This window comes from Zonotrichia albicollis, chromosome 5, assembly GCF_047830755.1.
Source record: "Zonotrichia albicollis isolate bZonAlb1 chromosome 5, bZonAlb1.hap1, whole genome shotgun sequence".
NCBI lineage: Eukaryota > Metazoa > Chordata > Aves > Passeriformes > Passerellidae > Zonotrichia > Zonotrichia albicollis.
This window is the reverse complement of record NC_133823.1, coordinates 62,722,581-62,749,781: the sequence shown is the minus strand read 5'-3', so window position 1 is coordinate 62,749,781 and position 27,201 is coordinate 62,722,581. Positions and strand designations below refer to the sequence as shown.

Below are 27,201 nucleotides of genomic sequence, written 5' to 3'. Positions count from 1 at the left end.
GATCAGCCGCACTTGCAAGGTTTGGGGAGCCAGTGATGAACTGGAACTGGAAGCTTCAGTTAGTCCAAGACAGCCAGTAAAAGAAAATATGTATTTTCAGGAAAGATTTAATCTTATCTTGAGGGCTATAGAAACTGTCAGAAAGCAGAAGGGGGAAAAAAAAGCAAAAATAGGGCTCTGGAGTAGTAACACTGCCACATGCTGCCACTAACATCATCAGGGCTGTACAAATCTCACAGGACTAATTACTGCTCATATTAATCTTGTGACTTGTATCCTAATTCTGGTGGAATTATCAATTTGTGTGAAGTAAACAGCATTCAGTCCTGCACGGATAGATACAGTTACTTACATAAACCCCGTTCAATATACAGGTTCAAAAAATCTGAGATACTGCAGCGCTTTAAAGCCAGCTCAAATCTAACCAAGTAAAATAAAAACAATGTTGAAAACAAGCAAGTGACTAGAAAACTGCCTTTTTAAAGACTGCTATCGCATTTGCAAATACTTATCCAAACAGAAGTTTTGTTAGTAACTAATTGTTTACATACTTTTTTTCTGATACAAAACAAGAAAGAGACATTCTCCCCATTATTCTTGCTATGGAAACATCCTTTACATACAGAGAGTGCCTGTAAGCCAGTAAAACCTAAAAATATTCTCATCTTTGAGACTGAAAGTCAGATTTAAATGGCATATGTATGGCCTGATTTTAGTATATCTATTTAACACATCATTAATGGGTAAATAAACAAGTAAATTTCTTCTGGCAAGGAAGATAAATGGAAACATAATTAGGCATCAGATGAAAACACAGCTCCACAAAGACTTGACCCTATTATTTCTATTTTGGATAAGGTTCCGGGTTAGTTCTGGGGACCAAGATGGGACTCCCAAGCTCTGCCATCCACGCTTCAAATTCTCTGTGTTATTTCAGAAAAAGAAAACAGAGCTCTACTCGATTGTAGATCAGAAATTGAACATCATCCCCCGCCCCCACCTTTTCTGGTTAATTTCAAGTTACAACTCTGCTCAATTTCATTCTCTGTAATACCTTTTTTGCGGTTTCCATTACATCTCGGCAAACGCTGCTCTTTGCAAATGGGGATCCCACAGCTCAATTACTCCATCAAATTAACCCTTAGCGTCACCCACAGAAGCCGCTAACCCCACCCGAGTACTCCCAACTTTGGAACGCGACACAAAACCTTTGCAGACGAGATCCTCTAGGCCCCCGGCACCGCTTCGGCAGCGCCGCGACCGCAGCTGCACGGCGGGGCCGGCACCGCGGCCAGGGCGGCATCCAGGCTCCAGCGGGCAGCGCCGGGAGACACCGGCCGAGATCCCCGGCACGTCCCGGCTGGAGGCTGCCCCGGCAGCCCGGGATCCCCGCAGGACGGCTGCGTCGGCTGAGCAGGGCTCTCCGGGGCAGCCGGGCCACCTTCCCACCCTCAGCGCCGGCCCTGAGGGGGCAGGAGAGCGGCAGCGTCCCTCAGCGCGCTCCAGCCCGGATCAGCCCTGGCCGGCGGCTCCGGCAAACGCGCCTGCTTCCGCCGCCACGGCTGCGCGCCCGGTGGGCTGTGACCTTAAGAAACTTGGTAAGGGAATTAAAGGGAGGGACTTTGCCGGATCCGATTCTCGGCTTCTAATCGCTCCTGACGCGCCGGTGCCCAAGGGGAAAACAAGGAAACAAAACCCTGGCCAGCAGCAAGAGCCCCCGCGCCCCTCGCAAGCGGCGGTACCTGTCCGGCGGCGGGGCGGCCAGCGCGGCACCTTCCCCCTCTGGGTGCGGGAGGCACCGGGCGGCTGGCTATTTATAGCGCGGAGCCTCCAGCAGCGCGGCGGAGGGCTAGAGGAAATGAGGAGCGGCGCCTGGGCAGCCGGAGCCGAGCCCGCCCTGCTCCCCGCCGGGAGGGAGAGGAGAGGTGCGGCTGGCTCCGGGCACCGGCGCTGCTGCCCCCAGCGCCACCCCCGGCAGCGCCCTCCTCACCGCCAGCCGTGGTGGCAGGTAGCGAGGGAGCCGCCAGCCTCCTCTCCTCTGCGGCCAGCAGACAGCGCGGCTCGGCTCGGCTCAGCCGCGCAGAGGTGACCCGCTACTGCTGCTGCTGGAGGAGGCGAGACCGACGCTGGGGTGTGGGAGGGAGACGCCGGCGCTTGCCATTCACCTCCTGCCGCCCAGAGGGAGCCCGGCCGCCGCTGCCGGGGGCTGGGAGGCGGCGGAGCTCGCCCGGCCCGAGGGGACGGACGGATCGGGCTGGGGGCGCTGCCGAGGAGGCGGCGCCGGCTGGACCCGGGATGGAGAGCTCCGCATGGGCACCGCCCGGGGCTCTGTGGCTCAGGGAAGGACAGCAGGACCGGTGGGAAACGCTGGTCCCTTCCCTCCGGAGCTGGAAACGGAATCTGCCTAGAAGGCAAGCGAGCGGTTTCTCGGAGCCGCCGGGCTGGCTGCCTTCCAGCTTCAAAACCTGGCGGGGTGGGCGATAAGGGATGCCTGGTCCCGCCAGGGAGGAAGGTGTGAGCGCTCCACCTCGCCTCCGGCCCGTGCTGCCGCTCCGGAAAGTACCAATGGCATCCATCCACCCGGCCTTTGATCCATGGCATCGAAAAATTGGGTTTGTATGTATGGCAACAGAGGAATTAGGACAGAGGAATTTGTAAAGGATTTTTCTCACTGGGTAATAATCTTTTTTTTTAAGCCAGGTTTTTTTCCTACTTCTTTTGTAGTTAGATAAATTCTGGTATTTGAAGCTTTAATCAATCCTTTTGAGACTACTTGTGCATTATTGCAGGACACCGTCTGGGATTTGAGCAGCATAACTCACTCCTACACCATCATTCTCCAAGTAACTGAAGTTAATAGAGATTAGATAGCTACATTAGCTTACTCAATATCATTTGTTTCAGGGTTGGATTTAGTGTTTCCTGTGTTGTAATAACTGCAGTCATCTACAAAGTACCCACACAAAGCCTTACAATGATCTGTGCAGAGCAAGACTGATTCAGCTTCAAGAGCTTGAAGTCAAAACAGAGATGCAGAGACACAAAGAGGGGAACTAAAAAAACAGCATTATAAGCTACACAAAATTAAAAGGAAAACCCTGAGAAGGCACAAGAGATATTTAACCTTGTTGTTGTCTTGCTGTTATCTTTCATATTTCTAAATTCCCATACTGTCACAATCATATTTCTAGAGTCCCATACCTTCTCAGCAATATTTCTTGGGGGCAGTTCTTCACAGCACAGACTTGGTCTTCTGGTTGTTGCTGCTTCTCAGCCAGGGCTCCTGACAGGCCAACCCACCCCCTTTATCCCAGTTATCTTCACTAGCCACAGTTGCAGCCCATCAAGAAGAACCAGGTCTTATCAGGGCAAGGCCTGTAAACAGATATTCAAATATAGTACAGATATTTTACTAGGACTCCTACTATATGCCCTTATCCAAACACCTAAACAAAGTAATACAGAAAAAAATCTAGCTTGATGGAACTACCCACTTACATAATGCTCCTCAGGCATAAATGTTTGCAGAATAAGGATCATACTGAACAAATCATTGTAATGAAGTTAAACTACCTTTTCAATTCAGAGATTAGTCTTCGAGCATCTCTCATGAACAATATTTGGCTTCTCACAAGAGGAGTTTCATCACAATCTTCCTTGTTAAACTTTTAATGTTCCACAGTGTAACACATAGCAGGAAAGATCCTGCTGTCTTAGAAATTGGAAGCAGTAGACCCAGGCTGCCACAAATGACAATCCAGGTGGTGAACAGGGAACTTGAAAAACTTGGCTATGTGCAATTCCATTGCATAGGTTGTTCCTTTCTCTGTGCTCCCTTAAGAGCCTAATACTACTGGGGTTTAGTCTGTGGTTGCTTTTCAAATGAAAGCAATGCCAAACTCCTATATAAAGTTCAGAATGGAGTACTGAGTCTGTAAAATGGATGTTCTGTTAGATTTGGAGGGAAATGCAATGACAGCCCATGCTTTCTTTTTTCAGTGATTAAACCTTTACTTTGTATAGCACTGAACTTTATTAAGAGCAGTTATCAAAAAATATTGTCTTGAAGACAATATTCTTGAAGACAACAAGACTTTTTCTTGGGGCAAGACTTTGTTGTATAACCAATCATACTGCAGACCCCAGGAAAGAAAAAGGCTAATTTTTAGATTAGTCTTATGTTAAGACTCAAGATGTTCCTTGAAAATGGGTGTTCAGAAATCTACCCTAAGTCAGAATGGAAAAAAAATATATTAGATAATCAGAGTTTAATTGAGCTCCAAAATGTTTTATAATGGATATATAGTCTAAAGCTCTCTTCTGTCATGTAGTTAAAATTTTCAGAGCTTGAAAATACACTTATGCATAAAAAATGGTATCTAATGCTCAAAAATACTATCCTCAAAATTATTTTGAATGTGTTTCTATGCTCCCTACCTCTGAAAATCACATTTCCTAAAGTGCCTAGATATGGATTTAGGGCATCTAACTGCATCCACTCAGGCTTGAAAATTTTAGCCTACCTCTACCTGTGCTTCATAATAAATGTATCAGAAAGCTTCAGACAAGCTATAAAAGTATTCTCAAAAAAGCAATGCAGACTTGAGCCATTAGAAAACAAGACACCAACCTAAGAAAGCACTTGACTGTATAATTCAGCTCATTCTGGTATATGGAAAGTAGCATCTGAAGCTCAGCTTCTAACAGACATCTGTAGTAGAAGGAGAAAAATTAATATTAATCACCTCCATAATATGGCAGTTTTATTATTAATATCTTTCCACTGTTCCCAATCTTCAAGGAACGGCAAAAATCTCAGTAAGTAGAAATGCAAATATTTATTGTTGTAGATCTTTGCACAGAGTACATTTTGATGGATAGGAAGGGGTTTTTTTCGAGAAGCTCTTTTTGTGTTATCTTCAATTGGCATTCAGTATAACGGTTTACCAAGGGAAAGGACTGAGTACACACCAAATGCAGTTGGGGCTGTCATGCTAACCTTGTTGGGAGGCAGGGCTGTGTCAGGCAGGGAAGTTTAATTTGGGCTCAGAATCAGAGGGACTGTATTCCCAAGGAATGAAATATCTTCGAAGGCAGAGTTAGGGTAAAACTCGAAGGCTGCTCACTCTCTGGACAGTTGATATGAATAACTGCATGGGATAACTGCATTGCTTTTCCATATTACCCACAGTACAGCAAATATTGTTGAGTTTATGCCAGTTTTTTAGCTGCAAAAAATTAGGGAATCAAAAATTAAATCCTAATGAAAGCATAAGCCTTTCTTCCATCAGTGCAGGATCACTTCCACCCCTTAAAGTCATCTCTTGCTGGAACCAACAACCCTGCCAAAACCAAAGGATGCTTCTGATACTGAAAATAAACCTAAAGCATTAAATGAAAATCAGCGAAAACCACATCCTAGCAGAAGTGAACTTGACTGGTGGGGCTTCCTGCATAGCAGTGTCACTCTAGATTACTGCACAGAATTGAAATGCTTGCACTGTCACAGAATTGGTGACCATAAACTTCATTTAGCTCTCCGTGCCCCACACCTTACCTACGCTGATGGTGGACATGTGCCAAAAAGCTAACTTGATAACCTAAATATTGCAATTTATACCAAACATACATATTGCAGTGCAGCTACAGAACGACTGCAGAAGAAGCCAGAAGACGACCTGGGTTCTGCAGGGGAACTGCAAACCATGACTCGCTGAACAAATCAAAGCCTTAACTTTGCAGGTTATTCTGTGTGGGCAATAGATTGTACCAGTGTCAACATCAAACATCTTTCAGGATCAACACCCACCAGAGGAAGAGCTGTGTAACTAGTGACACCGAGGTGAAACTGAAACTGAGAAAAATACCTTACTACCAAATACAGAAGAAAGCAATGCAATGAAAACACTTACTCAGTTCTCTGAAATTATCACATGCTTTTCATCAAAATAGCTGGAGGAAAGCCAATACAGAACTGCTGGAGAAAGCACTGCAGAGAGGGCATCACACTGTGTACTAAATAAAAGATTTGGTGTTGGGCAAATAATAAAAAATCCCAAACCAAAATTATGTCTTATGCTGCCTAGATTGAACCTCCTGCAGAAAGGTAGGTGAATTTGCTTCCTTCACATTTTGGCAATATTTACTGTGTTGGTTGTACAAGTAGGGAATGATTGTAACACAGTAGCCCTAATGTTTTTCTGTGCTTTGGATAAAACATGCAACTGTTTATCATCAATCTAAACAATAACTTTACTTCTTGCCCCACTGCCAGGAAAAAGGCAGTCGTAGAAATCCCAAAGCACTATTGCACTATTATTGTTCTTTTCTTCAATAGCATTTTCTCTCAGTTTCAACATTTGTTGCTGTGCAAAGTTTTGTGTAAAACTAAGGGACAAGAAGCAAAGTTCCTAAGGACAGAAAATATGATTTTATCACTAATATGAACTTGGAAACATCATGTTCATATGACACAAAATGCTAAACAGCATGAGCCTTCTCTATTGTTTGACACATTAAATGGAGAGACTTTATTGAAGCAGCCTCCACATGAGGTATCCCATCTTGGAGCTTGTAAAACCACTGGATGGTGTTCCCTGGCCGCTCTGACAATAGTGCAGCTGTGTGCCCAGGCCAAATCTGGATCAGATTTGCCAGGCAAGACAGACATGTGCAGTTCTTTTAATAAATACTGTGGGGCTGCTACTTAAAAAAGCCCTTCCAAAACAAAAATAAAAAACAAACAAACAAACAAACAACCCTGAGATGGAGTTTTAATTTCATTTTCTGCTCCCTATGCACCAGTATAAATGACTAAATAGCATGCAAGTTTTAAAAGAGTCAAGATAAATGGCTAAATTATTGGACCAGTTCCATTAATGCAAACTCTGTAGACTTCAGGGGTCTTTTGCTGACCTATGCTTAGGGCAGAAGGCATAGTTTTTATTAGGTGTACTCGTACTGGACACCATTTTTCAGACCAAATGCCCTGTTTCTTGATGTTGGACACTTAACCTGTGCCAGAAAATCACACGGTTTGATTTTATCTCATAAGGCAAAAGCACTTCAATATCTTTTGGCAATACTTGTTTGGCACAGAAGGTGGAAGGGTAAGGCAGCTGATAGTTTACTGTCTAAAATAATAAAGTCATCAGACAGGCTGAGGTGGATGCTATACATGATTCCCTTCTTGCTGACAAGATTTCACTATCACTTTTTTCACATTTTCTATGTAGGCTCAATTTCGAGGAAGGTTTGTACATTGCCGGAACTGACCTGTTTTTAAGTATTTTGTTGCTCTCCACCACAAAAAACAAAACAAAACACAAACAAATTCCCCCTCAAATAATCTAATAAAACAAAAACACCTGTCAAGAACATTCCTTTAAACAAAACTCCAGCCCTCAAATCCCCAAATCCAACCCCATTCCTATAGCTTTAAATGCAATTTCATGGCCCTTTTTATTCCCCTACAACCACCCCCTTAAATGATAGTTCAGACTTCCACTTTCATTCTCAGAAGTTAGAACTGTAACTATTTCCTACCTACAAAAAAGAATATTATTGATCTTGTCCCTTTACAATTCTGCCAAAAATTCAAGAGAATCTGGCCTTGTTCTAAACTTATTCCCACACTCCCTTTGCCTCAGCATTCAGAGACAAAGCAGTCCTCTGGGACAGCAGAGCCTACAAAAACAGGTGTCCCTGCCAATGGCCAGCTGTTCCCAGTTCTGTCATTTTTCAAAGGGACAATTTTTCAGAAAGTAGCCAAGTTCACATTTGCATTGCTCTCCACTGGTGTAATTATTTATATCATGTTATATTGAAACAAATTTCTCTCAAACCATGACAGTTTTGTTTTTTTTTTAATTCACATGGTGAAAATGAAAAGATTTGATGCCATAGAATATGAAGCCCTTAGAGCTGTCCAGTGCTTTTGTTGAAGTACTTCACATAGCAATTCACACTCTCCTTTGAAACAGATTTTGGCTTCACTTGTGGCACCTGGTGGAAGACAAGCAACATCTAAAAACCTGAAATTTCACAAATGCCTGCCAGGTTGAAGTAGCAAGATGATAGGATACCTTTTCATTGGTAGCTTGATAAAATCATTATGAGAACTCCATTCTTATTTAATATGTATCTGCCTTTACAGCTGCATAAATATCCTTTTACGTATACCCTGTGAATTCACAGCAAGAGGAGTCCAAGAAGATCCCACACTTGTCCGAGGAAAAGTAAACACTTGAAAAGTAAAGAAAATAATCTAAGCTGAAGCTTTAAACAGATACTCTCTTCCATATAAAAACGGGTTTAGAGCTTGAATAGAATGTTCAGAAATAAGGTGTGACTGAAAATAGAAAAATAACCTTTGGAAGTTACATTCTTTTCTGTTTACAGGCTATTCCCTCTTGCCCTGAAAGGGGACCAGGTATAGGACAGGTGCAGTTGACAACTGAGGGAACACTTGTTCCTCAGCAAGTCTATTACTCTGCAGAGCAGCATTTTTTGCCTTTAACCTGGATCCTGACAAATTTTTCGGGGCATAGTTCATGTAAAGAAATCCTGGAATATTAAATTTCACAGTTCCTAGGTGGATTCCTGACATGGGTGCTAACAAAAACCTTAAAGCTGGGGGCAAACCTGGTGCCCTGTGCTGTGACTCTCCAAACCTCTCACGTCCATGTGGAGCAACTATTGGGGATCTCCCTCAGAGAAATGAATATACAGCTTCTAGCACGTGTGTTTCTCTCACTGTGTGTCATCCATATATCAGGAGGATATCACAACACAAGCAGATTACCCACATCAAATATTGACTGCAAAAATCAAGGACTCATGAGGCAGCACTCAAGTCAGCAAGCAGGCAGGTTTGAATGGCAGGTAGAGGGATGCTGCAGGTATTGCAGGATGCTGCACCCCAGGGCAGAGCAAGGGGGTGGTCACTGCTCCCTGTGGCACCAGGAGCAGCAGGAGCAGAGAGCTCTGCCTCCCTGCCACAGAGGTAACATACCCCCACTCAGCTAATTAGCAGCATCTCATCTCTTGAAGGGAAAAACCCCTCTTTGCTCTTGCTGAGCATCTGCCAAGTTTCTGCTGTCACGCTTTTCTTCTAATTTGGAAAAGAAAACTACAGTTCTGATAGCCCTTGTTTGAAAATTGCTAGCCCCTGTTGTAATCAGGCAAAACTTTAAATCACAGCCACCTTGATTTCAGAAAAGTTTAATTTGTAGGATAACTTTCTATCACCATTTGGTAGTGCCTTATTAATGTAACTGTAACGTACAGCCCTGCCTTGGACAATGATTCTCCTTCTGTTTCCTACATGTTGGCAGACCACATGCAGACTCTCATCCCTGATCATTTTATACTGGCCACAGCAGGACTTTAAAGAGGATATATTTTACTACACAGATGAGCAATCATTTTCAAATCCTTTTGCAGTATTTTCCTACCCACTGTGCTTCAATTCACAATTTGATGCCATTCAAAAATAGCAGTCTCTTGTCTGTGTATGATACTGCAGCCTGTCTTAGGGTAAATGCTTAATCTGAAATCATCATCACTTAATGGTGTATCTCTTTCCCTGCACTGCAATTTAAAAGAGTGATACAAAGAATATTTTGGAGAGCTTAGTATATGCCTGGCTGATTATGTCACTCACTTCTCATCTCCTGATCTTTAATATAGTTTGGATTTTGACCCTGTCTGTCCTGTAAAAATTTGTGTGTAACATGAATCAACCACCTAAGGCTAATGATGTTCACTCCTAAAGTGGGGTCTCTATTCTGCTGGCTGAGGTCTGTTTTATGCACTGTGTTTAAAAATATTTTCTGCCTTTCACTGTAAAGCAAATGAAACAAATGGAAATAATGACTATGTGGTGATTGATGGTGAGGACAGTGGGGTTAGTTTCATCTTTGTCACTGATCTTTTACTTAATTTTGAGAGTTTAACTTAACTTACATGAATCAGAACCACTTGTAAAATAACTATAATACCCTTCACTGACATCACAAGGTAAGTTAAATTTGGGTCCTGGCTATAATTAGCCTTTCAATATTTGTGTGCCTTTCAGGGTATAAAAAAAGATTTTTGTCCTATGTGCCTTAGTTCGAGCAAGGAAAATTAATTAAGTCTGGGAAAGTGTCAGGGGAAACTCTCCTTTGTGTACCATTGCACAATTGATTACCTCAGAGAGTTAGGAGAATGTAGAATCATGTGGCATTGCTGGCCCATAAAGGTTTAGGAAGGAACCATATTCCCTTTGAGCCTGTCTCTCCATGTCTGGGACAGTCTGGCCTTTAATTGTGTGGTTAGGACAAGTTAAAATCCTCAACCAACAGACTCCAGGCAAGAGTAAAGTGTTATTATTCATTTTAAGAGGGACACATTTAAGATCATTTAAGTCGTGTTTAAGGTCATATGAGAAGTCAAGCCCATTTTTATCAGGGAATTAATATCTGTCAGTTTCTCTGGTTAGCAGAAGGTTGGTTTCCAGAACTACTTCCTGCTCCTTCCTCACTTTTATCTAGGTCATCTTGATATATTCAAATATTCCACTGAATTTAATGTAGTTATTCTCATGCAGCTTTAGGACCTCATTCTGCAGCTTGACAGTAAGAATATTTAGCTCTATGCTTTATGTATTTTTTTGCCAACATTCTAATATTTTGCTGCTATCACAAAAAAATCAAGGATTCTGTGTCCTGCAGCAGAATCACACAGAGAAGATAACTATAATGGATAGAGCACATCTGGTTAGAAAGAAACATTTGTTCTTGATCCTTCTCAAAAAAATTTATTTTGGTAGGTACATAACTCCAGAGCATGTTAATTTGCTTGGCTCACTGGCTACAGATAAATGTCCTCAGAATAAACACTGCTTCAGCTATTTCAGGGTAAATTGACCTATGTGACTAGCACTAGTTTTGTTGAGTCTACTTAATAAAAGGCAATTTCCACAGGTGAAGTATAAACCCATTACAATATAATATTTGCATTCATGAGTTTGGGGCTTTTTTCGTATGGGGGAGGATCTCTTTTGCTAGTTAGCTAGCAAGATGTTAACTCCAGGGTAACAAAAACATTTTAGCAAAGGTGGATGGTGCTAATAACTCTTCAACCACTTCCTCCCTTTTATTTTTGAGGACAATGTGGGTCAAGTGGTTTACACATTTATTACTTGTAAGTCAAGCAGGAAAAAATTAAAAGTACAGCTTCTTGCAGAAGTATTAAGTTAGCTGCATTTGATCCACTGTGTCAGAGTCTGTTTATTTTTTCCCCCAGTGACAAATCCAGAGAACTTCTGTTGGATCCAGCTAAAGTGTTCTGAAGCTGCAGCATCTAAGAAGAGGATTTGCCCACCCTGCAAAAGATGCCCTTGTAGCAGCCTATCATCCTATCACAGGTGGAACTGACCTTGCACCTTTCACATTTCTTTCAAAATTACCCCGCAGAACCTCAGGAAACACTGACCAAGGAGCCAAACTCTGGGGTATGGGCTGGAAGGTGAGTGAGACATGAGCTGAGAAGGAACTATGGGGGTGGACAGCAAGGTAGAGGCAAAGTATATAAAATGAAGAAAGAAAAAGAAAACAGAGAAGAAACAATGGCAAAGCAAAAACTATGTAGGAACTATGAAATTCTGGATTTGTTATTACATTTTTGGAGGCAAGTTCTCCTTTAGGTGGAAATAATCCTCCCAGAGGGGAAGTTTTTTCTGAGCATTTATTGGAGATAAGAAATTTTAGCTGTCGATATAACAGAGTCCTTGAGATAGAGCTGTTTCACCTCTGCCATGCTCAGTGGACATGCAGCATGAGCCCCAGCTTGCCTGCAAAGGACAGGGGGAACAAACATCTCTTGTGGCTGGAAGAACAAAATTAACCTTCATGTGAAGCTGGCTAGAGAAGAAACCTATATATATATACATATATATATATATACGTGGTACGAATATTATACTGGATAATATTCGTACCACAACACCACTTCTATGCTAGCCATTAATTTTCCTCTCCTTAAGGGCAAGAATGAAGAAGCATTTCAGAATTAAAGGTGAGAGTAGGATGACAGGGCACCAAGGAAAAGCCTGTTTCCTGGGGAAACTGCTGAGAGTCATCTCTCTTGATTATATCTGTGGAAAGGGATTTCTTTTCATGCTCATTTTCATACTAAAACTAAAGAGTGCTGCAGTACAAAACTACAGATTTCATGAAGGAAGGTAGAAGGCTTCTTGCCATTCACTCTTCTTGTACAGTTCAATGTATATTTGTGCAGCTGATAATAAAATAATCATTAAAAATTTAGGAAAAGTGATATGACTGCAGGGATAATCTAGACAGAATCTGAGCAAGGACTGAGAAGCACATGACTCAGTGATCTTCGAGGTGTTGCAGTGCTTCATTTAGCATTGACATTTATTGCCTCAGCACGTATTGGCAATAGCAGCTCTGCTTTCTGGCCAGATCCATTGTTGTGCATGATACTTTCCTTGTGACACAACTTGTTACAAACAAAGGAGATGGAAGATTAAAGCAACAGTCATTGTCATATCAAGGAATTGCTCCCTCAGACTCCAGGCTGGTAGTTACTGTGCTGTTATACTTTCTATAAAATGTAACAGGATGCTTTAGATCTCAGAGTACAATTTCTGTAAATATGGTTGTTGGAAAAAAAGAACACAAAAAGCTATCATAAACTGTCAAAATGGGGGAGAGTTGATTTAGATACAGAGTTTATTCATTTCAGCACAGATGTAATCTAGTCTCCTCAGCACTGAGGCATTTATTCCCCTTACTTTAGGATTTCTAGAAGACACAGTGTGTAGAAGAGTAGTAAACCAGCCTGCTGTTTGGAAATGCTGCTTGGATAAATCTATATTGCCACTACAGTGCTTTTAAAAAAGGCGACAGTGCCATAATGAAAAGGTGAAAATGTCAGGGAATATGTCAAAATGCTTCTTTAAAATTAAACATGTAGTTGCTCATTGGCTACACAGAATTGAGCACATTTCTCAGCTGACATTTTGTTTAAGCCCTTTTCCTGTCTGTGAGATCAGGCAGTATGCATAGGAAAAATATTTCTTGCATTCTGTGGTGCACTTTATACAGATAACCCAATCTCTATGTGTCCATTTCAATAAAAGAAAAACATTTGTGAAGTTCCTTTATTCACCGATCATGAAAAACTGCTAAGGACAAAAGAAAAACAAACCATTCCCAGACAAAACAGTAGCTTGAAATCTCTGACGTGCCCTGTTAAAGCAAGATGAGCTTGTAAGGAAAGACAGTTTTAATTTTATTTTTTAAAATTGGGATGGTGTACAGAAGGGAAAAAAAAACCACCCAATTTTCTTCTGCACCTAGTGACTGGGCTGAAATGTATATTTTAATTCTATTCTTAGATGTTCAAAAGTATTGCCAGGGGCTCAAAATACCCAGAGCTGAGCAGAAATGCTACCACTGATACGGACACAATTTTGGCCCATATAAAATGATGGCATAACAGATATAGGAAATATCTGTGATTCCTTTCAAAAACTTGAAATAGCAAGAAATCTGCCTTGGTTTCCCTGCATCACTCTGCAATAAAATTTATCACAATGTTCAGCCTGAGTTATTTTTGTACATACTCTATAGTTTCATAGAGAATTGTAATGTATAATACACATTAAAAAATCACATAGAAATAAGGTGACTTTTAGTGGGAATAAATTTTTTGTTACAGAAAATTCTAGGAAGATTTATTTTATTTCTTTAGAAATAGAGAGCTGGATAAACCCCACAGCCAACCATCTTGAAGAACACGCCTGTTAAAGGTGCTAAGCTTATTATTTTCAGTTTAAAGTGTAAAGTTTAGCGCTTTTTTTAAAATCTGAGATGCCATTGATGCCACATATGAATATAAACCTCACTCATAACTGGGAGAGGTAGCTAATGTGCAGATATTTCTGCCTCTTTAGCATAAAAAACTAGGGAAACAATTTTTCTCCATAATTTCTGTACTCTCCTGTTTCCATAAAAATAAACAAGGTGAGTTTGCTAGGAAATGTTCTCTTTGCAAGACTTGCCATACCAAAGGTTTGTATTTTGGCCCCTGTTGGATGGCTCTGCAGCCCAGCGCTGGATGGGTGGGTGCAAATGGGTACAGGGTTTTAGTAATGTGTTAATACAAAACCCAATTAAGATCAATACACCTTCCACAAAGTTAACCTAAAAAGTGTGGAGACATTTTGAGTTTAATTGCACTGAGGAATAAATGGCAAATGCCTGCTTATCTGTCTAAGTGGGACTTTCATGAATAATCTAGCATGGTAATGAAAGCATCTGTGCCTCATATATATTAGAATTACTTCTCCCTTAACCTTTGCAGGACAAAAGCTTTGCAGATTGTTGCACACCAAGACACAATGAAAGGCAGCTAAGCAAGGCTTGATTTTTATGTTGACAGTCTACTGTAATTAGAGGTGAGTTCTGCTTATTTTCTTTCCCACAAAAAATGGTACTGCACACCTATATCATGGTAAAAAATATATTTTATATTTCTCAGCTAATGGTTACCTTTTAACAAAACATATCTAAAAGTTAAAACCAGGCACAAATCTGTAAAAAGCAACCCTACCAGTTACATCTATGACACTGGCCTGGTGGAGTCATTAAAAAGAGGCCTGGCTTTAAATTTAAAATTCAGCTGATACATGTAGTATCCCATTAATTTTAAGGTTTGCATCAGGAAGGGTGAGGTCAAGAGCTGGAGGAAAATAATCAATGCTTTTTATAGGAAAAAATATATTGACAGAAATAAGCCTGCCAAATTACAAAGGGAAAGCAGTGTGGAGATGGGAACAGACTATAGGTTAGTCAGTTTATTAGAGTTTCTAGAATGTGTAGCTTACCCAAGAGACATTTTGGTTACAGGCTAATGAGCTGGAAAAGATATTTGAAGAAAAAGGATATCATAGTTGATGTAGTTCACAAAGCATTAGTTAAGCCTCGTGAGTCTGATGGACAACAAATTATTGTTGAAACAGCTCAAATCTAAAGAACATTTTTCTGTGTCATTTGTTGCAACTTGTTCTTCTTTGTCACCGAAACTCAAGAAAGTAGCTCTGCAGCATGCATTTATGGACCACATCAGTGACCAGTTTACTTTCCTACCATCTCCCTCATCCCTCTTTCCTGCCAGAAATCAAATAGGCAGGGACTGCCTCTCTCAAACAAGGGCAGATTTAAGCTGGAACAGCTTGCTGTTGACTAATTTAAGACCATTTCAGATTGCTCTGGCAGCACAGAAGTGCCTGAAAGGAATGTAAAAGGGTAACTTTTGTTCCCTGTTTTACTGCCAGTGATGTATGTTCAGAGTAACCAACAATCCAGACTGAAATGTTCACAGTTAAAATTTTATTGCATGCACAGTATTGCTGCAAATATATAACTTGGTATATTTGGTCCTGTTGCCAAGAACAGGAAAATTATAGAGACTAGGAATGCCTAGTCTCTATAGCATTCCTTGAACTATAAGACAGAGAACCTGCAAACATAGCATGGCCTGCAGCCTGAAATTGCTTTGCCCTGTTATGGACCCTCACAGAATCTTAGAATGGTTTGGGTTGAAAGGGACCTTAATGGTCATTTAGCTCCTGCTGTGTCCTCTCATTGTCTGCCTGTGTAAAAGTCATCCTCACACTTTTTATAAGCCCCTTTAAGTACTGAAAGAATGTTACAGAAGAACATAAGCAAACCACACTGGAGTATAAAGAAGATAACCCAGTATTCTGTTTCCACCAATGGTCAAATGTAGATGCCTGAGAAACACGGTTCTCCTCTGAGACTCTCTTACCATTCAACCTTTGCCAGCTCAGGGAATTCCTGACACAGAGCTGGTTTCTGGGCACTGAGTATTCCTTCACATATTTTCCTTATATAAATTCATGCAACCTTCATGCAAAGACCTGTAAACAGCATATACAAGGGAGATCCCCAGGTCTCTTACCATACCCTTAATTTTGAATTCAGACTCTGTTATCTCTGATTCATGTACTTTTGTTCTTGTAGTGGATGAAGCTGTGAACAATCCATCATTATGCATTGTGTCATGTCACTTGCTGGTCTGCATCCCTCAGGCTTTTCTTTTGTCAGTCTGAAGGATTCCTGTCTGTTTAATCCTGCCTTCAAGTGAAGTTGTCCAATAATTTTGACAAGCTTGTTGCCATTTTCTGAACCTTTCTAGTTCTTCTAGATCCTTTAAAATGCAAAGACCAGAATAGCATGCAGTATTCAGAGGTGGGAAGTTGCTCTCTCTTGTGTTCTCTGTTCTTTTCCTCACCATTTCTAATGTTTTGTCCAGCTGCCAGTGGATTAATTTAAAAGTAAAAGCTTTCTGGAATTGATTTTCTTTTATTTGATTTTCTTTCACTGAATTGATTTTCTTTTACTGGCACATGGACATAGTTATGAAGAATTTGAAAGATTGTGTTATATGAATCTCTCTAACCATCTATTCACAAAAGCATACAAAAACTAAAAGATCTAACAGCTCAAATCAAAAAAGATGGCAGATCATAGTTAGAGGATTTTTTCAAAAGATAGAACTTTACACCTTTGTTGAAGGAACTTTGTAAAATAGATTTATATGTGTCAGTAGTTTTAGTAGTAGTACTAGTAACAGTATGTTATATACTTCAGTATATGCGACACATGATAGACAAAACTGTCAAAGAAGTTTTTATCATACAAGAGAAAGATGTAGAATATAGAATCACAGAAAGTTCTCAAGATTTTACAGAGATAGTAGATGTAAGTATAGCTGTAGATAAAAGCTTTAAATTAAGACCTTAGAACAGATGAGACTAATTAGAATAGTAAACAGTAACTACTATCACATTTAACTTATATCCTTTGAACAGACTAAATATTTTATAACATTAAAAATTGCTGTAAAATGACAACACTTAAAATAAACAAGACAGTTCCTCAAACAAGCAAAAAATACCCCATAATATAGTACATCTATATTATGTAACGCTAAGTAGTTAATAAATGACAAAGTTAAGAAAGTTTCTTTCAGTTGTACTGAGAGGGGGAAATGTAGGAAATAGTAAAGGTAAGATGATTTCCAGAAAGCTGTAAAAGCAGGCTTTAGGAACAGAAAGAAACTCAGAACTAGCTGCAGCTGCAAAGTCTGAAAGTAGAAAAAGTTACAATGGTACAGCAAGCAAGGACAGGAAACAATAGCTTGAGTTTCAGGCTAAGATAGACCTTCAGACTACAGAAAAATATGCTTAGCAAGATAGTAGAAGGCCTTAAGCTTAATGCTGAAGTATTGTGTATCGTTAATAGAAGGCATGCAAGGCAGCGTTTTGTGAGCAGGTGTACATGTACTTTTAGTGACTGGTTAGAACAATTCTCTGTAAGTTTAGCAATATGCTTTTGGCTGGAAAGTTTTTAAATGCTCTGTAACAAAGAAACCTTCGGCTGCTGCTGCTGGCTGTGAATGAGCCATTGCCATCTTTCCATTGCCTCAACCATGTAATTAGGTGATGCAGCCAAAAAGCTCAGGGAACGTATCCCAGCAGTTCATGAACAAACCCCAACACAGCCTGACATTCTGTTCTGCTGTCTACAGCTCTCTGATTCAAGGGTGCCTGTGCTTGTATTGCAACCTGTGCCTGCACAGACTCAGTGTTTGTAAATTCCCACACTGAACGAGCTGGAAATGACTACATGCTTTGCTAAGTATATTTCTTTCCTTTTTCATTTCTCACTGACAGATACCTACATAATTAAGAAAACAGCTTTCTCTCAGAAATAGGTAAATGGTACTCCTTTGAATACTATGACAAAATCTAAGCACTTGCAGAGAATCTGCTCAAGCCCTTCTACTCATGAATGAGTAACAATGTGCAGACATGGAAAGCTATTTCTTTATGCACCCCCTCAAAGCAAGCTATTCCCACAATTTTCTTGCTATCCCCTGATTAATCAATAGTAGGCTTTGTGAAAGTTCAGGAATGCATTCAGAAAAAGGAAGTAAGATCAAAGGTCCTTTATCTATCCTGTCATGCTCTTTGGAGGCTAGAAAACCCTTTCTTAGAGGATTTCAAGGACAGTTGTGGAACCAGGCCCCTGAACAAGAATGTTCCAGTGTGATGGGAAGCCTTCACTACCGTGTTATAATTTGAAAAACAACAGCCAAAATAAAACAGCACAAAGAAACAGTCTCAAGATTTCCTTTCTGTAAGAGTCTTCCTTTTTCACTCTGCCATGGAAAGCAGAGATTTGCCCTAGGACAGCAGAGGAGGGAAGGACTTCAAGAAGCTCTTGTCAGTGTCTCAGCTCAGTTCCCACTGAAAGAACTGAGTCTGCTGTATCTGCTGATGAGCACTTTTGAAAACACATCTTTGTCTCTGACAGACAGTGGTGGAGCTGAGCATCAAATTTCTGAAATTTACTTTGCCTAGAAGGAAGTTAGCAAGCCCTGTCTCTCAAATTTCATTGAGGGACAGCACTCTTCTTTTCTCGTTACCATGCCCTGATTATAATTCAGTGTAAAGATTAGTGATAGCAGCATGGCTGGACATTTTTAGGCCACAAATATGCTCTTACATAATCAGATTATTTAATCTTTCCATAAATATGCATTTCTTTATTATAAGAAGATATGGGGTTTGTTTGCTACAAGAAGTAGTTGTTATAATTTATTAATAGAAGTTTGGCTTTTTTATTCAGAGTCAAGGGTTTTATGACTCCTGAGCCAGTGATGCCCAGTAATTATATCTGTAGCATTTGGTTCCTGTTGATACAGTGCTGCTGTATTAGAAGGATGACTTTTATATATTAGTGAGCCAAAGAAGATCTTTCTTTTATGAATACTGAGCTTCCGAGAGGCTTTTTGAATTAATAACAATGGAATTAATGCTTTGAAGGCATTTTTATTAAAATGGTGATCTTGGTGGACACTATGTAGCAAGGCTTGTTGATAAGCAGGATGTATGTTGGAGAGGAAAACTGTAGGTTTTTTGCATTTGTTTTGATTACAAGTCCAGGAAAAATGCCAAAAAGCTCCCAGTTTTCCAGAAATCAACATATTGAAAAATACTTGGAGGTGATATGTCTCCAATTTCTTTCAAAGGATGTAAAAGAGGCACTTCTGAAGAATTATAAATTGTCCAGGTTCCCTTAACTGTTTGAGTCTTCCAACACAGGAGATGGTCAGAGACCTTCTAACAGGAATCTGAACCACAGGGGATCAGATGCCTTGAGATATTGTTATGGACACATCAGACACTTCCAATGCATAGAAAGTTTTAACAATGGAGCACACTATACAATATATACTATGCTCATTTTTCGTTTAAAGCTTTGCTACCATATATAGTCCAAGTGTTTAATAATGGTTTTAATCAAGTGCAAAAATGCTTCTCTAGGTCACTACTCTTGATAATGGTGAATTCACATATTTCTCCTTCTGTAAGTATTACTGCTGTTCAATTCTTTTTTGAGATTTTTTGATCCTATTTGTTATAGAGAGAGTGCATTCTTGGGCAAAAGAGATTTCCCTAAGGGCAGGATAACATTAACTGAAATGTAAATGCAGGCATGGCATTAAGATATCACACAGCACAATACTATAAATATTTTAAGCCCCACTACATTCTGTGTTATGAGGCACATGAAACTGACTCAGATTTACACTGTTCTAGTGCAGAATTATTGCAAGTATTTTACAAATACCATGAAGTTCCAATATGTGCATACTACCCAGAGAGAGAACATTATTTTGGGATAATATTTCCAAACCAAATGTCAGTTGGGTATATTTGCTCTGCATCCTTCAAGTCCAGAATAAGGAAACTGTTGCCACTTAACATTTCTGATCTCTAATGGTGCATCCTTGGCCATAGCTTTTACCCCAGCTTAAGAGATAATATAGTGCTTTTGTTTGACAATAATGGGGAAATAAGGTTGTTAATGCAATCAGAGCTAACCAGGGAACCCTTAAAATCTAATAAAAATAATACAGTAAGGATACCCAAGAAAAAGAATAGTGTATAAAATTTCATTTTCTTCTTGGTTACACTTGGTTACACAGACAATGCCCCAGATCTGCTGGACCTAGATCCTGTGTGTTCATCCATGCCTAGCAATCAGCAAAACACACTTCCTACAGTTATTGAGGAGAGAACAGGGGATGCCAACTTTTGCTCCTCCATCTCACAGCTGTTCTTCTCATCTGTGCTTATGTGCAGAAAGCCCCTCAGAATATATAACCTTCTGTTGTAAGAACAACTCTGTGTATCGTATATTGCGCAACAAATGTTCAAATATCTATGGCATTGACATGTATTAGTTAGTGCCTTTTTCCTGATTAAATTTTCATCTCTAAGACCTTGATTTGATTTTGTTGGATTCATGTTTTTCAACATCTGCAGTTGTTTTACACAAAGCTACAGAGAAGTTGTCCTTTAAAAATCCAGAACATATATAATCTGAAACAGTCCACTTTTCATGCTAAGGAATTTTTATTTAGCCTCTCATCCTGATTTACATAAAAGGTATATACGCCGCCATCTAATTTTATGGCAATTGTTTTTTCTCCTCTATAGAAGTGAAATACCAATTTTTTGCTTTATTTTTCAAAGTTTTGTTCTCCTATAAATTGAATAACAAATTTGTGATTTTGTAGCATGAAGTGAATATCTGGCTGATTGAAAAGGCTTAAAATGATTCCTTAGGAAGTTTTGGGCGCCAGGGAGGGAATGTTTTACACAGGATTTTCCACCCACTCTTTTCAACACAATCTCCCACTTCCCTTGGAATCCCCACACTTCATCATGGGCAGAAATAGTAAACCTAAATATGGTTATTGTGTAAGTAGACCTTAGGGCAGTTCATTCCTCCTGCTCAGAGAAACAGAAACCTGCTCCCTCAGAATGCACTCAGGAGGGAAGATGTAACCTGCAGCACCAACATTCCTTCCCCATCTATCCCTGCCTTTCTCTTGGCTTTCATACATGGCAGCACTGGCTACCATGTCACTACATTCCAGTGTCCTCACCACATCCACAGAGTATAAAGGACTGCAGAGAGGAATTTAGGGGCAGAAAGGATTTCCACCAAACTGCTGAAGAGAACAGAGAGAGGAGATGTTTTGCTTACTCTGTGTTATGTCTTCACACAACCCCTGAAGGCAGCCAGAAACCAAGGAGAAGCAAGCCCAGGGTCTTTGTCCAGCAACTACCTCTGCCTTTAACTTCCCATGTCCTTCTCTAGGCTTCAGTTTATGAAATTGTAATGATAGTAGTAAAACCAATGCAAGTAAATAATGGATGGATGAATACATCTTGGGATGAATAAATTATGGGCGTCATGCAGACTTGCAAGAATAAAAGTTATTGCAGTTCATGCTTGAGAGGGGCTGGCATGGGAGTTTCTCCTGGATCTGCCAGCCCTGGCACTGTGATGCTGCCCTGGGACAGAGGCAGGGGTTTGCTGCTGAAGGCAGGCTGGTGTCAGAGGCATTCTCCTCCAGCTACAGCCCTTGTGGCAGCTGGCACAACAGACTGGAAGAAACCACACACTCCAAAGGGGTAAAAGAACCCCACAGTAATCCAGATTAGCCCGAAGTACTCCTACACTTGCTGCTGGCACACAGAGAGAGCAAGGCATCTGGAACCAGTGACTTCCCAGGCTTTCCAGCAGCCTTTCTGCCTACCACATCCCAGCTTTACAAATGGATTGCTTAACTTTTCTTGTTCTCCCTATGGGGTTTTCCATATTTTTCCTTGTAGCTGAAGGAGAAAAATTAAGATTGTCTGCTAGCATTAAGTGTCCGTGGATTTCAGTTTTTCCCAGCAGAGGATCAGATATTGACCTAGAAATACCAAATAATAGGATCAGTTTTATTCCCCATTCAGAGATGACAGAAACAGTTAAGGAGTTTCTGATAAGGGAGTTGAATGAAGCCCAAGCCTCTGAGTGCTCTGGACCATAATTTTTTAGCTTCAAAATAGGAAGGAGTCTGAACCAGTTCCTGATTTCTCTTTGCTGGGATCTGACACCATGTAAATCTAAATTCCTTGCTGCATCCAGGGGTTTGGGTACCTGAGGCAAAGGGAAGAACTATTGTAACTGTTATATTTCAGCTATGTCCCCAAGGTAGGTGCACCTGAGCCACAGGGATTTCTCAATGTGCATCATTTCTTGCAGTCTTGATAGAGCTGAGGTTTGTATCAGAATATCCTGCCACATGTACCAGGTCCTGGATATCATTCTGTACACCATAGTACACAAAGTACACACATTGATCTTCCTTGCTTCCTTGTACCTTCCCCTGTAGCCAATCCACAGACAGAAACTTATCTTTTATTTACATTTGGTTTATGTGGAACTGGCCTTCAGGTTGTGGCTCTGTCTATGTACTTCTCTGCTTATTTCCATCCCATTTCTTCAATACTGGTTCCAAATCCTGGTCACATTTAATCTAATAGGAATAAAGAATCCCCTAAATTATTTGATTTCTACAAGTTCTGGAAATAGAGACAGTCAAGAAGAAAGGAAGCTCTACAGTGAATGAAGCCATGCTCATATATAACTAGGCATTGCAGAATTTACATGAAGAAGAGGGGGACAGATACACAGAGACACTTCGAAATAACATGACAACTTGGAAAACATCCCATTAAATTTACACCTTCTAAAATCTATGCTAAAATCAACCAATTTTTATTGACAACCAGCATTAGTTTCAGTGCTTATAGATGTTGTCTTACCTTGGGTCCTACTTCATCTCTTCCCTCCATGTCTTTAATACTAAACTGTGGGATCTCAGCACCTCAGGACTGAGGTGCCGAGTCACCGAGACCACCCTTGGGGGGCTCGGGAGTCCTGGAATGTTGCCAGAAGTGTCTGGTGGCTGGACTTTGACCCTACACAGGAGACGACACCTGTATGAGGATAGGAGGATTTCACCGGGGTGAATGGTGAAGGGATTAGTTAATTAGAGGGTGAGACACAGGGTTTAGGATTTCTGTACAGGGGGGTTTAGAGAAGTTAGATGGAGGAATTGGGGCGTGTCCTGTCCTTCTTCTTCTCCTCCTCCATCTTCTGTGGTGATGGTGGCACTTTGGGATTGGTCATTACTAAAAGTGCACCGGGCAATAAGGGTAAAAGGTATTGGGGAAAAATGATAAATATTGTACACGTAACTTTGGGTATAAAGATAGGTGACTGCCCGGAGGGCGAGACAGTGTGCTCATGGCTGGCTGCTGAGCAGACCTCTGTCGGGCCGAAAGAAAATCTTTTAGATAAACAATTAATAAACACAGAGACCGAAAGAAGAACTGAAGCCTCTTCTCATCCTTTGATACGTGGGCTGCCCCAAGGCCACCTCGGGCCTTCCCAGGCCCTCCAAACAGCCGAAAACCGGACACTAAACAGCAAAGCATTAAGCGAGAATTAGTGGAACAGAGAACTACCATGGTCTCAGTACTGGTCAAATTTTTCACTCCTTAACAAAATCTCTCTGTTTTCTGTAACATCTTAGGAGATTTGGTGTTCAGCTCAAAGAGATTTACCTCTCACCTGCTTGTAAACTCTCCAGCAGAGTAAGAAAGTCATTTTCTCTTGAGAAACTTGATGGACTGTAAACTGCTCAGTGCATCCCAATACACTTGTTTAGTTTCTTCTGGCAGCTTCATTGACAAAAAGATGACAAATTTCAAGAAAGCAAAAAGTACTTAGAATTTGCTCTTCCTTTTGGTGACAACTATGGTTTCATCATCATCTTGCTATTTTAGCTATAAGTCTTCAAAGTTCATGTCTTTATTGTCATAGAAACACTCAATCTTTTAAAAGCTCTGCCTTTAAGGTTTAAAATTCTCTCAATGCAGGTCTGCAGTGGACACTACTTCCGTGAGTCTTGTGTGTGTTCATGAGAAAAGAGCAGCATGTTTAATATTTTGAAAATAATAATAATAATAATAGTAGTAGTAGTAGTAGAAGTAAAGGAATCTTTACTACATGCTCTGTAGTAACTTCAATCATTTAAAAATATCCAGATAGGTTACCTTGTGCTGCAGAAACACCTGATAGCCAAACTAGCTCCAGATTAATCTCCAATACAATTCTTATTATTTCCATTGAATGGCATAATGGATAATGGAGTTTTCTGCAGTTTCTAGGTTCTTAAATGCAGAAACATTGCATACAGGTAGATACATAATAACATATGGGCTTGAGCAATAGAATACTGTTTCAAAATTATTTGTGTAACTAAATATGTAACTTAGTGGTCTGAGACAAATACTACTTGAATTTCTTATGAAGAAATTGATATGATCTCATCTGTACTAAAAACATAATACAAAATGTATCTCTAGGTAGGGTTGCTCTTATCTGTGGGACCTGAAACATCTGCAATGTTAGATTTTAAATACAGGGAGAATTTTCCTGGGCAGACCAAATGATTCAAGGACTGGTAAGAGAAACAGGAGGTTTCAGTAATGGCTGATAGAAACTGCCTCATCACCAAAAAAAAAATTCAAGTCCCCTGAATATTCAAATTTTTCTGGCTTTACTTGTATGGTTGACACGTAAGGTAAGTATAAAACAGAAATGTAACAAGAAGAGAACCCATCAAGTCTCATGTACTGTTACACCAGTGAAGACTTTAAGAAAAAAACTCTGCTTATTTCTTTATATGAGTCATATATTGCTACTTATTATATCTGTTATTCAATATCAAAGACTACCTGGTATAGAAGCATTTTATTTCTTTCACTCGAGCTGTAACATCCTATTTCCTTGTACTGTACATCATTCAGACTGAGCTTCCTTTCAGAGCCAACTGGAACTCAAGATACAAATATGGGGCTTTACACATGTTTGCTGCACTTTCTGGAATACAGAAACACTGAAGAGAAGCCCAGCAGCCTACTTTCAAGCATAAGCTGATTTATGCAGGTAGCTCACATATGAGAATTGCTTAATGGTGCATCCAAATCTTTTCAAAACAGATGCAAGATTGGCAGCCAAAAGTGTGAATGATTTTGGGTTGGGGTACAGGCAGGTGACCAAAATTATTCATTGTCTGGCAGTTACCTTCTGCTTGCCTTATATATTGATTTCTGCCTGAGCTGCTTCTGGACAAAAGCAGCTGCAATTGTGTTTATTTGCACCCTAGGTTGTGGAGGCTGTAGAGGTTCTGTAGAGACCACTCAGCATAAGTTTGCATTTTAGCTAAAGCAGCCATTAATGCAGATGGAGAATGAACTTAGAATGGCATCTGGCACACTGGAAAGCAGCCTCTGTGATAAATACATCTAGCACTTTAGACACTTTAGATTCCCTCTGGGACAACTGCAACGTTTCTGAGTGATCACTGCATGGTCAAGCTGTGGATCACAGGTTAATTGGAAAGTTTGCTAATGCAATAATTGTACCAAGGCTATGGAAGAACAGCACTGCTTCTTTGCACCATTTTACTTCTGATGCACCAACCCTTTCTTTCTCTAAGAAAACCCACTGGTATCTAAAAGCTCAAAAAAAGTATCATCCTTGTTGGTCTATTCTGATAGCTACAGAACAATTCTAAGGAACTGTTTTCCAAACAGGTTATAGATTTTAGGAGTTCTTTATTTTTTTATTCTAATTAACTAAACAGACCAAAAGCCCACCAAATGAAGCGATAATTAAACATGAGTTTCTGCTCTGCAAAGAAGGAAAAGACAACAGAACTGAGATCAATGGTAATTCAAATCACAGGAAAAAAACTAAGATATTGTCCTTAGGGGATTTTCTTTATCTATTAGGCAGCCAAATGGTTTAACAAGTTCTGACATGTGTGTTAGTACAGATACCTGCACAGCTGGCATGCTTGCAAACAAGCAGGTGCCTTTTTTCCACTGGGTTCATTTCACAAGAAAAGTCAAAGAATACTTTCAGAGTTGAGCCTTTGAGGTGCAAAAGACAAACAATGATGACCTCCTTGTAGGAGAGGTTCTACACTTTTCTAGGGTGAGCAGCTTTCCTCTCACTGGAGTTCAGCTGCTGTAAGAGAGCGCAGGTTCCTCCAGCCAGCTCAGCACAGCAGTGCTGAACACTGCTTTCAGCATGTCAGGAGCCACAGGGCTTGTTCTGCCCCTTCTGACAATAATTACCAGCAACTAAGTGTAAATGCAATGAAATTTGAGCAGTATGCAAGAAAAAGAGAGTAGAATTGTGTTTGATTCAGAAATAATTCTTTGTTTATACCCACTTCTACTGCAAAAGTGATTACCTGAGCACGAAACAGCTAATTTTTTGGGCTCTGACTATTACAGAGACTGGAAATTGTATAGCATATTGAAAAATATTAAATTGCAAGACTGTACAATAGTAATCCTGTTTCCATTTTAATGTAAAAAAAGTGGTTGAAGGCAAGAAGCAGACATCATCATATCTACCAGACTCTCACTGTGGACTCTACGGCTATTATTTGAAGCTGTGAATTCTTAAATGTCTTCTGTGACAGACTAAAAACCTGAATGTCTGAAGGCATCAAATTCCTTCCTTTGTAGGAAAGATAGATTTATCTGAGGAAGATTTTCATGTCAAATGTGACTGATGGCACGTCCAATAGGCATGGCACACTGGCAAAAAGCAGTGAAAATCAAAGCTCCCTCCCTGGCAGTGGTGTGCTACAGGCTCCTCTCTGCTCACATTCTTACACAGTAAACCAGGATTCTGCTTAGCAAGAAATTTTGGAATTCTATAACAAACTTGTTGTAAAATGTAATGGAACGTCAGCTCAGTCATTCCCTCTGACTTCTGAAGTTGTGCATATGGAAATAAAGAACTGGGTTTTAACTGTAATCTATCACAAGTGTCAAAATATCTGCACAATTTAGTCTGGGATCCCTGCTGTAAATCACAGCAGGAACTTTATGTATCTCTTTCTTATTTAAGTGTCTAAAAATACAGTGGCCTGCTGCATCCCCTTTGGGCTCCTGCAAAGTACAGACACTGAAAAACAGTGCAACTTCTCTGGAGAAGGGGCTTGCAGTTGTCATAAAGGTCCTGTAGCTTACCTGTGGCACAACATCCGTACCTGAGGCTGGGAACACAGGATGCAGCTGTGCTGCCCACCAGGAAAGCCTCACTGGCACCAAATATGATTAGAACTTTTTCTGGTTTATACCTGAAAACTAATCCTGCTCCC

General features: G+C 40.4%; 2 protein-coding genes across 15 annotated transcripts in view; one reads left to right on the top strand and one right to left on the bottom strand.

Moving 5' to 3' along the window:
• The window catches only part of INPP4B (inositol polyphosphate-4-phosphatase type II B), a 266,205-nt gene extending 264,231 nt beyond the window's left edge, over positions 1 to 1,974 (bottom strand). For 10 of the 14 annotated variants that reach the window (XR_012580530.1, XM_074541856.1, XM_014270698.3 and 7 more), the window contains exon 1: positions 1,743 to 1,879. The gene's annotated coding sequence lies outside the window, so the exon portion shown is untranslated. Of the gene's footprint in view, positions 1 to 1,208; positions 1,359 to 1,742 lie in introns of those variants that run through there. The other 4 variants (XM_074541858.1, XM_074541860.1, XM_014270700.3 and 1 more) reach the window with 3 other exon arrangements.
• The window catches only part of LOC106629664 (uncharacterized), a 52,027-nt gene that overhangs the window by 1,159 nt on the left and 23,667 nt on the right, over positions 1 to 27,201 (top strand). Inside the window, exons 2-5 of the mRNA XM_074540458.1 lie at positions 1,146 to 2,675; positions 5,292 to 10,020; positions 11,290 to 11,511; positions 14,377 to 14,470. Of these exons, the coding sequence (XP_074396559.1) occupies positions 1,146 to 2,089 (944 nt within the window). The 3' untranslated portion in view covers positions 2,090 to 2,675; positions 5,292 to 10,020; positions 11,290 to 11,511; positions 14,377 to 14,470. The remainder of the gene's footprint in view (positions 1 to 1,145; positions 2,676 to 5,291; positions 10,021 to 11,289; positions 11,512 to 14,376; positions 14,471 to 27,201) is intronic.